Source organism: Hippocampus zosterae, chromosome 17, assembly GCF_025434085.1.
Source record: "Hippocampus zosterae strain Florida chromosome 17, ASM2543408v3, whole genome shotgun sequence".
NCBI classification, from domain to species: Eukaryota; Metazoa; Chordata; class Actinopteri; order Syngnathiformes; family Syngnathidae; genus Hippocampus; species Hippocampus zosterae.
Genome location: NC_067467.1, coordinates 3,443,513 through 3,453,669, shown reverse-complemented (window position 1 = coordinate 3,453,669; position 10,157 = coordinate 3,443,513). Strand labels below are relative to the sequence as shown.

Below are 10,157 nucleotides of genomic sequence, written 5' to 3'. Positions count from 1 at the left end.
AGTAAGAAAGAAGGGGTTGCACAGACGAGTCAGTTTGTCGACTTTTCTACTCCACACTGACAAAACTATTATAACGGCATGATGGTCACCTGTTTAGTATAAACCGAAATCTTGACTCAAGTTACGATCAACATACCTAACAATATTGTGGGTCACGTTTCGCAAACACCACCACAGCGCCTGTGCAATGTTTCTTTGAGTGAAGCTTGCGTATGAACATTGTCAGCGATTCTCTAACTGCAATTTGCATAAAGAGTAAATCTCAACTCTTTCTGAATAAGATCCAAAACGGTTTGTTAAAAATGGGACAGAAGAGGATTTGGGGTCGATAATCTCATCTCCAAGGACGGGCAGCAGAAATGATGATGAATGTGAGTTTAATCAATTCTAATGCGTATTTTATCACTCTCCCTGCAACCCATGCTGATGGTTAATATTCATTTTAATTCATTCATGCATTCAGCCACAGTAGTTGCCACATGGTTACCCAGCGGAGTAAATACTGTGCTGTGATTTACTGTGTCGCAATGCTTCACGATCGTGCGTATGTGTGCGCGCTCGAGAGTGCGCGCGCACACATGCAAAACAAACACGTGACTCCCCAATTCCCTTAATATTTGATAAAAAGTTTTGAAAACAAAAAGATTATTGGTACTCAATGTTCCTGCACATTTGTCATATGGATGTTATTCCAGCAGTGGGCAACAAGTGCAGCAATCTGTGGACCTGACAATATTTACAATTGAATGAAACTCAATGAGAGCATTATTCTAATCCCTGTCGTTTAATTCCATCATCGAAACCATGTACGCCATGTAGGAGAAAATGGCTTTTAAAGTTGTCCTCTACAGTCACCGCGTTGTTCCATATATGTGTTTTCCTTTAATGCGCCAAGCGGACGCACTTCGTTAGCTAGACCAACAAACACCGTGCAGTCAACTGTCGTGTTAAGATGGAATCGACCCAGAAAGGTGGAAGTCTCGAACTAAACTGTCGCGATACTTGGAGAAATCTCGCTTGATCTCGAAGGGAGGGAAGCAGCGGATCGAAGACCTGCTGGAGAAATCTCGCTTGATCTCGAAGGGAGGGAAGCAGCGGATCGAAGACCTGCTGGCATCACAGCTGACGCGGGGCAGACAACGTCCCCCAAAGAGGTAAAAAAAGCTTCTGTTTCTCATCGCTCATAGTTCGTATTAGCGTCGCCAAATCTTCGAAGAAACACTAGACACATTTATTGCATGCTAGAGACTACTTTGGCATTAAATGCAGCGAGAGAGGGCGATACCGTAAGAAGACACACTGTTTTCCTCGGCTACCTTGAATTATTATCTCCAGGATTTCGGCTGAAACATCTCTACGCGAGATTTTTTCTTCCACGAGACGAGCGTCATATGTGAGGAAGAGCCGGTTCCCCTGGCTCGAACCCTCGGCTAAAGGCGACATTGTACTCCATTGGCCAGAGAGGACACCGATAACGGCACCGGTACTATTTGGGCGGGCAAATCCCAGTTGTGATGATGATTATTTTTATACCTATACATCCCCAGTTTATGAACAGCCCGGTTGTCAAAACCATTTTTTGATGCTGGTGGATGTCCTGGATTTGGCCTCAAGGTCAAGTTATTAGTAGTTGATAATATTATGTTTAGTATTATTTTGAAGGACATATTCGAAGCTTTAATTTAAATAATGTGTGAAGCTCTTTGTCAAATATATAGGTCGCTGGAGCTTAAAAAAAATTAAAAAATTAAAACGAATATATCTGTGTGACCTGCTACCAAATGGGCTGGCCAAGGACTGTTGGTTGGGTAACACTGACTTAGGCTATCTACACTTTTTAAGCATTCGCTATGAATATTTTATAAATCTGTCCTAACAGACATCGGTATGGATAGCAATGAAGCTTTGCAATTGAGTTCCATCTTTTGTGCTGTATAATATATACCATTCGAAAAGTCAAAGTCAAAGTTAATGTGAAACTGAAAGAGTTTGGTTTGAAAGAATCCGAGAGCCTCGCCCTAGAACCTCATCTAATGCTTTTTGAGATTGTATAGTCCTCTCTCAGGTTCAACAATAGTCTGCTAACCTCACCAATGACACAACATTCCCACAGAGCTACTCCAAAAGCCTTCACGGGAGAGTGGAAACCACTCTGTATTTTCTTCCATTTCCTTTTCCTGTAGGTGTACACATATGCTGTATTTGTCCATTCAGTCTATGAAATACTGTCGTACAAAATGGAAATAGTGAGGCACAGACTGGTGCTGGATTTGTTTCCAAAACAAGTTGTAAAATTGGTAGTCCTGAAATTTGCAGTGGCATTAAGTAAGCTTTGCACATGAATCTTTTGGCTCAGAGTAAGATTAGAAAGCCAGTTGAGGTCGTGAAGAGAAAGGCATTCATATTTGCTTCTTGTATGGTGTCGCGTTGAGAGGAGTGTGAGGCGAGGAGCGACGGTGTGATGAATTTCCAGGTCAAGGCAGCCCTTTTCGGGGGGGACAGGAAATAAAGTGACGACTTTAGAGCGTGTAAAAATAATGTGCTAAATGAAGAACTCTATCTGCTTTCTTTTTGCAAACGTGTTGTGAAAATTCTGAGAATAATCACTTGGTAGCATTTCGATGCCAAGTCCAAGTGTCATGCTTACGTGTCAGATTTAAAATGGAGCGGCGGCTGCACGGATTCGTTCCCCTCACATTGCAATGTCTTGGTTGTCTCTTTGCCGTTGCTCGAATGGAGCGGAGGTGAGAATTTCACCCATGGATGCGTCCTGCACGCCAACATGATAAGCACAGACTCAGTTATAGCTGCTGCCTATCTATCGCCAAGGTGAGAGAGGCTCTTGACTGTTGCCATGGAGACCCCATAGCCAGAGCTCTATAACCAAGATCTGTTTCCTTGGTGACCCGATAAAAAAAGAACCAGGTAACTATTTCAATCTGTTGCCATGGTGTCGCCGTAACGGGGCCCTTCAGCATAAAACGAGGTCGATGATGATGATGATGATGACGATGAGCCGTTAGGTGGCAAGGCACATATTGCACCACTTTATCACGATGGGAACATCCAGGATGTTTCACATTTTCGTCGTCCTGGGCTCCGCCTTCATGATCCTTTTAATCATCCTCTACTGGAAGGAAGTCGGAGCGTCCCATCAGTATTTGCACACCCCTGTCTCACCCGGACCCAAAATGACAAAACCTGCTCAACAGCAGCAGCAACATCCGCAGAAGCCTCAACCCCCCCAACCCCCGTCCTTCCTCTCCGACATCGATGCCTTTGTCAACCAGTTCTTAGAGCCTGGAACTGGCGAACCCACTGACCAGGTGCCCGCCGAAGCAAGCAACCAATCAGAGAAGGCGGAAGAGCGATATGTTCCGAGGCAGGAGTGGAAGATTCATTTGACTCCAGTGGCAGCAGAGCTTCGCCAGAGACAGGTAAATATAATTTGTAATAAAAGTACAAATTGTAGCGGAGAAATTGATTTCGATGTCTTGGGGCCCTCCCCCAATTTTTTTTTTTTTAACTGGTAAAGGATGCTTTTTATATCACTACATTAATAGCAATTATGGCACATTGGTCCAATATCTTTTTACATGTCTTTATGACTAGTCTTACTCCTCTTTTAATTTATTGACGCATTTGCCTTTCAAATGGAATCAATAGGAGAACCGGCAGAGGTTACTTAAAGATCTGTGCGCCAATGACAGCCTGGAGTTCCCCGGCAAAAACCGCTCATTTGACGACATTCCCAACAAGGAGCTGGATCATCTCATAGTCGATGACAGGCACGGTGTTATCTACTGCTACGTGCCAAAGGTACATTCATATTTTTACTTTGACTCGATTTACAGGGGGAACAAGTCCAAAATTTGTTCGATTTGGAGTTTTGACCAAAAGTTTGACCCTTTCATGGATTGTTTTTGACTTGTGATTTGCCTCTGAGAAGAGCCGCACACAATCGGCAATTATTTTTGCATTTGAGCAGCTTGTATTTTTTTTCTGTGATCAATTTACCAGAACTAACCGTTTCTGTTCCCCCGTTAGGTGGCTTGTACCAACTGGAAGCGAATCATGATCGTTCTCAGCGAGAGTCTGCTCCGCGACGGCGTTCCCCAAAGGGACCCGATGGCCATCCCCAGGGATCTGGCTCACAACGCCAGCATGCATTTCACCTTCAACAAGTTTTGGAAGCGCTACGGCAAATTTGCAAGGCACCTCATGAAGGTCTGTTGAATATTTTTTTTCCCCTCTTTTTTTTTGTGCTTTTGGATCAAGTGTTTCATTTACTATCTGGACTTAATCAATTCCATTTAGAGATGACACTTGTCAAGATGCTTTTTTTCCCCTAGCGATATTAAACTCGCCGGTTCAAATCTGATTTTAGCCTAATTTACATGCGCTCTCTCTTCTTGCGCAGATTTTCTGCAATAACTCTGGCTTCCTCATTCGAGTGTGTGTTATTCTCGAGAAATGACACTCACGGGTCGCAAAATGTTGAAAAAGTCGCGAGTGCATTTGAATGCTTTGTTTCTTTCGTTCTGAAAGCAATCTGAGCACGACGTTATCATTTTAACACATTTTCAGTGTCTTCACGAATCGCTCGAAATGTCCCTTCACAAACGTGACGTGCTGCTTTTGTTTTGAAGGTCAAACTGAAGAAGTACACAAAGTTCCTTTTTGTGCGGGACCCATTCGTGCGTCTCATATCCGCCTACCGGGATAAATTTGAGCTGCGCAACGAGGACTTTTACCGCCGCTTCGCTAAAGTCATGCTGCGGCGCTACGCCAACCACTCGACGCCCCCCGACTCTGTGGATGAGGCGTTTACCTTGGGGGTTCACCCTTCCTTCTCTCATTTCACCCAGTATCTACTGGACCCTCAGACGGAGAAGTACGGTCCCTTTAATGAGCACTGGCAGCAGGTATACCGCCTGTGTCACCCGTGCCAGATCCAATATGACTTTGTGGGCCACTTGGAGACGGCCGAGGAAGACGCTGAGCATTTGCTACGCCTGCTGCGCGTGGACAACGTGGTGGAGTTTCCTACCTCGCACAGGAATCTGACAGCCAGCGACTCGGAATCAGACTGGTTCAGCACGGTGCCGCTGGAGGTGCGGAGGGAACTTTACAAGCTGTATGAACCCGACTTCAGGCTTTTTGGTTACGATAGACCCCGCTCTATCCTCAATGAGTGACTCTGACGCAACTTGACAAGATGGAAGAAGTGTTTTCTTGAAAGTCCCTGTAAAGTGAAAAAAAAAAAACAATTTGAGCTCTACGTTTGACACGCCGCAGAGAAGAGTTTTGCTAGCCATGTAGAAAAATTTGAACGATTAAAACAAAATGGCAAAAGACATCATGAGCTGTGGGCGTGTCCACTGAATTCGTTTTAGCCACGCCCCGCTCAGCTGTCAACTACAAGTCAAATGCCTCTGCTTCAACCTGGAAAAATCGATGCTACTCTGTCTTGCATCTTTCTAATACCTCCGCAGATGTTTGAGCTGCGAAACTACAGCACATCTCTCGAACGCCTGTCCAAACACTCATTTTGAAGTCCCTCGATCCATTAAAAAAAATAAAAATAAAACTGAATTGAAGCGCTAGTTTACTCTCACAAGCTGAAGATGCATTTTTGAGGTACAGGCCTATGTAGCTAGCAAGCTAACCGCATGTCACAATTGTGCCGCCTAAATGCTAATGCAAACGATGGTGCTGAAGTTATCACTGGGCACTTTTTTTTAGCCACGCTGAAATAAATCGGAAAAACCGCAACGTCAAAAAACACTTCAACTGTCTGACTCCGCATTCACGTGCCACACAGTTGTCGGTCTTTGCACATGTTTTCAGAAATGATCTTCAAACGTGTCTAATCGGAGACACATCTCGAAATTCACTTCACAGGGTCTTTGATGAACACCCTTTTTTTCCATTTCACTCCGAGAATAATATTTGGCATCTGCTGCTATCGGAAGCACAAAAGTGAGCCGGAGAAAAATGTGAATGGACAATTCATTTGAAGATTTCATAATCCCACAAAGCACACAAATGAGTGCGAAGCAGTCTGCTCAACAAAAGGTGTCTTGTGTCATTTCGTGCCTCCAGAGAGCTCCCACCGCCGGCATTTTCCACTTGGTAGCTCAGATGTCACGTTTGATTGGACGCTGGCATTTAACATGTGATTTCCCAACGCCGGCTTTGTAGCTCGTTTGGCCAATCTGACACATTTTTAATGCTGCCGCATGCCGGTGACATTTATTTCGTATTGTGCAATGTTTTCTTGAAATCCTCCATTTTTTTTTTTTTTTTTTGAAAGCATGACTGGTGATAACCGCCGATGGAACGCTCAACACTAAGTAGGGCAATATCATGATCAAGTGAATTGGCCTTCAGCTTGGAGACCCAATTTCAATACAACATGAAGTGACATATTCAATTTTTGGCTTTATTTTTATTTTTTGCTTGGTTTGACCACATTCAAAGCATGATATCAACTGCATTGTATCATCATATTAAAAGTGCAGCAACGCCGATGAAATAGTAGCCGGCTCGTAGGACTCATCTCGGCTTGGTTTTGATATTTGAACTGCACTTTCAACGTTCTTTAAACTTTAACTCGATGCAGGAACAGGTAAACTGTATTTTCCAAAGGGAACATTTTGTGCGAGTCACCGCCGCCCCTGTGTTTGTCACGTTTGTGCGTTCGCGGGTAACACGGCGTGATTTATCCACACCGGAGGCTGCAACCAAACCCAAGAGTTGTAACACTTCTCAATTGGTGGTCATCGAGGGTTGGTTGATATGAATCATCCTTGGTGATATGAGTGGGATGTAAGATAGTGCCTTTGGTTGCAATGTTTATACAGCAAAAAAAAAAGAAAAAAAATCTATTTTTTATAGATTCTTACTTTGAACCGCATACGGATGTGTGATGCCACATGTCTGTTTGATATTCTGGGCTTTTGTCTTTTTGTTTTGTCTTGGACCTTGTGCGATGGATCGTGATGTGCAACCGATCTCAACGCGGTTGTACTGTTGATGCTGTCATGAACGCACCGTATTCTTTTATTTTTCAGAGTCATCGGACATGTCTCAAACACCACCTTTTTTTTTTTTTTTAAATATACAGTGTAAACTATTTTTATGGGATGTTGTATCAGTGTCATGTTATCCCAAAGGATTTTTTATTGACAATGATATGAGAAGAAAAATAAAATTAGGACTGCAGATGTCGCATTTCCCTTTGTTTTACAACCCTCGTCTTAATCCAATCAAGTAGACAACAGTCAGTTTTGGGAATTGAAACTGTGCCTACCGTTCCTTGTAGTTAATCTGCATCTCACACCTGAGACTTTCCTGCTCATCACTCACCTGTAGCTCATCAGCTTGATAAGTCGGCTCCCTAATGAGTCTGCGGTGCACCTGCAGTGAGTGCCGGTAGCCATCTTGTTAAGTGTTCACGTCCTGTTTGGAGTGTCCTCTTCCTGCGGAGTCTTCGTGTTCTTCCCTCTTCTACTTTAAGTGAGTGAGTTTTAGTTTGGCTTTTTCCTGTAGTGGACTTCAGTTTGAAACTTAGAGCCATAAAGAAGCAAACACATTTCCATTTTAGAGCCCGGGGGATTAAGTTAAAGAATAATTCATTTATTTTTATGTTTTCTGGTTACAATGTTGATTGCAGATGCCATTCTGCCTAAAAAAAAAATCTTTATTCCCCGCCCCCCTCTTCTCCTCACTCGGAGCTTGCTTTGATGAGGTGTCCATTGAAGGTGACATAAATATCCACGTCATCGCTGTAAATGGCATTTTCCCTTTCCCGCTTATACAGGCGGACCCACACCTCGTCGTTGGCGTTCAAGTCCAGCATCAGGCTCTGGCTCTGCATGATGGAGCGGTCGCTGGGCTGAGCGTACACGATCGCCTGCTCGGCTTCATTGCGCATGATGTGCAGGTAGGTCTCCTTGAAGTTCCACGTGTGGATATTGACGTTGAAGAAATAGATCCCGGGTGTGTGACAGACGAATTTCCCGCTGAACATGTTGAAGTGGTTGTCGAGGTTCACGAAAACGGTGTCGAATATCAGCGCCTGGTAGGCCTCCAGGCTGTGGAGGGACTTGCGACGGCCCACGGAAAAAGCGGCGTGCTGGACTTTGCAAGGGTCTCCGGGGAGACCGGCCTGGCCCTTGGAGCCTTTTGAGCCCATGGGTCCGATGGCTCCCGGAGGGCCTTCCGGTCCAGTTTTACCCGGTGTCCCTCTTTCACCACGGTCTCCTTTGTCACCTGAATAACAAAATAATAATAATAATAATAATACTGCTTCGTTGTAATCATAAAGGTGTTCGTTGTAAGCAAATAGAAAATGAATTGCGTAAAAATTGAGACTTTGAAATGTCAACATTATTAGGGGTGGAAACGAGGTTCCGCCGGTGTACCTTTAAGGATGGTCATGTTGATGTAGGCGCGGACCTGGGGCAGCTGGTTGTATCCCCCTCCCGCGGGAGGGGCCGCGCTGTCCTCCGCTGGTTGCAGGTCATCGCAGCAGCGCTTGCAGGGCACAGGGGAGCCTGTGGGAGGGGCTGCCTGTGTCACCAGGTGAACAAAGGACAGGCTGAGGAGGACGCCCAACATTGCGCCTGCACCTACGGGCAGATGAAGCCTTTGAATCGTCCATAGGGTGACCAATTCTTTGCTGATTTTATTTTTTTTTGGGGGGGGGGGCAAGGAATTGAGTCGAGAAGCTTCATGTTGCGCTTTGCCGCCACTTTGTGGCATCTTTCAGCACATTTGACCTATTATCCATTCATCTGTTTGCTTTATCGCTTTATCGGCCGGGTCAAGGGTCAGCTGGAAGCTTCCTGATCCTGCGATGTTCCCACCAGTCAGAAAGAGTCTTGGGCACAAGTCCAGCCGAAAACGGGAATTCCCCAAGAACAAGCGGCAACAAGGTTGTCGAACTAACATGGGAAATTTGTAGCAGGGTATTTGTCGGTCAGCTGGCCATGTAATCACTGTGGAATTTTTTCTTTTTCTGCTTTCTGATACCAAAAAAATAAATAAATGCACAAGGCAGAAAGATGTCCTTGCAGCTGTGCAAATCGGGGGTTACGTGGTTCAGCCACGTGCGCGTTAAAACTTGCTCTTGGATAAAATATGGGAGAAATTCAAGAGCTGGAAAATAAATCCCACCGTAGGATGATCAAGCAAAAATGGTTGATGACCCAAAGCGTTTCTTTCATCCAGAGCAGGCAGCCAAGCAGAGTTCTGTTTCAAAGGAAAAGTTGTGACTCCAAGCCTGAGCGACGAGCCAACTAGAAGTGGGACACCGTGTCTTGCATTATATGTTAAATAGAAACGCAACTGCGAGGAAACGGCCGGCGCAGATTTAAAATAATATACCGTGATAGAAATACACATTTTGATGTACACAGGGAACATGCGGGGATGGTGGTGGAGGTGGCGGGGGTCAACGTATGACTCGTTTGTGCAAATTCCTGCACCAAGTTGCTCTTTTACTGTACTCCGGCATGTGCGTGACATAGCACAAATTGCACGTTGTGTGTTCGCACAGCCCCTGCGGAGGTATGGAAATGCCTTTTTCGTGTGCTTTCATTCCAAACTGTTTCGTTTTATGACCACATATGGTTTCTGTTATCTGTTACAGAATAGTTTTAAGCTGGGCATATTCTGTACTAGAATGGAAGCGTTGCATAGAGACACGATAGCAGTTGAGCGAGTTTTGAGTCTGGGGGAAGAAAAAAAAATGGATTGTACCTCAAAGAAGTTGGCATTTCATGGTGAATAATCCACAATTTTGAGTGACGATGGAACAAAATCTCACCTTGGTCAAGTCTTTGCAGCTGCTTCAGTCCGCCAAAGAAGGGAAATTGTCAAGCCCACCCTTCTTCGGTGTGTATATATCTGTGGGAGAGAGATTTTTTTTTTCCCCCCTGCTTCTTGCTTATCCCTGCAGCCTCAATCGGTTTATTTTGGGAGGAAAGCTAATGCCTGCCCCCTCCTACAGCATAGTATGCAAAACATAGAGTCTACTTACTGGCATGGGAGAAAATGCGAGCAAACTACTAACAAACACACCAGATTTTTCTTCTATCCACTACAGTCCATTTGTACGTTTTTGTTTTGTGTTCGGGTCAGAGTCTGGA

At 44.7% G+C, this 10,157-nt stretch overlaps 2 protein-coding genes across 4 annotated transcripts; one reads left to right on the top strand and one right to left on the bottom strand.

Moving 5' to 3' along the window:
• The first annotated feature begins 2,567 nt into the window (after positions 1-2,567).
• LOC127590348 (carbohydrate sulfotransferase 12-like) lies at positions 2,568-6,448 on the top strand. Of its 2 annotated transcripts, none has more exons than XM_052049860.1 (4): positions 2,568-3,437; positions 3,667-3,819; positions 4,048-4,227; positions 4,869-6,448. In XM_052049860.1, the coding sequence occupies exons 1-4, from the start codon at positions 3,057-3,059 to the stop codon at positions 5,196-5,198; spliced, it is 1,044 nt and encodes a 347-aa protein (XP_051905820.1). In that variant the 5' UTR covers positions 2,568-3,056; the 3' UTR covers positions 5,199-6,448. The 2 variants fall into 2 exon arrangements, with proteins under 2 accessions (XP_051905820.1, XP_051905819.1); XM_052049859.1 differs by having other exon boundaries at positions 2,582-3,437; positions 4,650-6,448.
• A 1,172-nt stretch (positions 6,449-7,620) lies between these two features.
• Positions 7,621-9,994, bottom strand: c1qtnf6a (C1q and TNF related 6a). Of its 2 annotated transcripts, none has more exons than XM_052049864.1 (3): positions 9,836-9,994; positions 8,430-8,630; positions 7,621-8,277 (listed from the first exon to the last, which is right to left on the bottom strand). In XM_052049864.1, exons 2-3 carry the CDS (start codon positions 8,623-8,625, stop codon positions 7,730-7,732), a joined length of 744 nt encoding a protein of 247 aa, XP_051905824.1. In that variant the 5' UTR covers positions 8,626-8,630; positions 9,836-9,994; the 3' UTR covers positions 7,621-7,729. The 2 variants fall into 2 exon arrangements, with proteins under 2 accessions (XP_051905824.1, XP_051905823.1); XM_052049863.1 differs by having other exon boundaries at positions 8,430-8,636; positions 9,836-9,993.
• Positions 9,995-10,157: the final 163 nt, after the last annotated feature.

Excerpts from the sequence above, each read along its gene's own strand:
- LOC127590348 (XM_052049859.1), top strand. The coding sequence starts at position 3,057 with ATGGGAACATCCAGGATGTTTCACATTTTCGTCGTCCTGGGCTCCGCC. Across the intron at positions 3,438-3,666 it reads CAGAGCTTCGCCAGAGACAG|GAGAACCGGCAGAGGTTACT; the intron begins GTAAATATAATT and ends TGGAATCAATAG. Across the intron at positions 3,820-4,047 it reads TCTACTGCTACGTGCCAAAG|GTGGCTTGTACCAACTGGAA; the intron begins GTACATTCATAT and ends TTCCCCCGTTAG.
- c1qtnf6a (XM_052049864.1), bottom strand. The coding sequence starts at position 8,625 with ATGTTGGGCGTCCTCCTCAGCCTGTCCTTTGTTCACCTGGTGACACAG. Across the intron at positions 8,278-8,429 it reads CAACATGACCATCCTTAAAG|GTGACAAAGGAGACCGTGGT; the intron begins GTACACCGGCGG and ends TTTGTTATTCAG.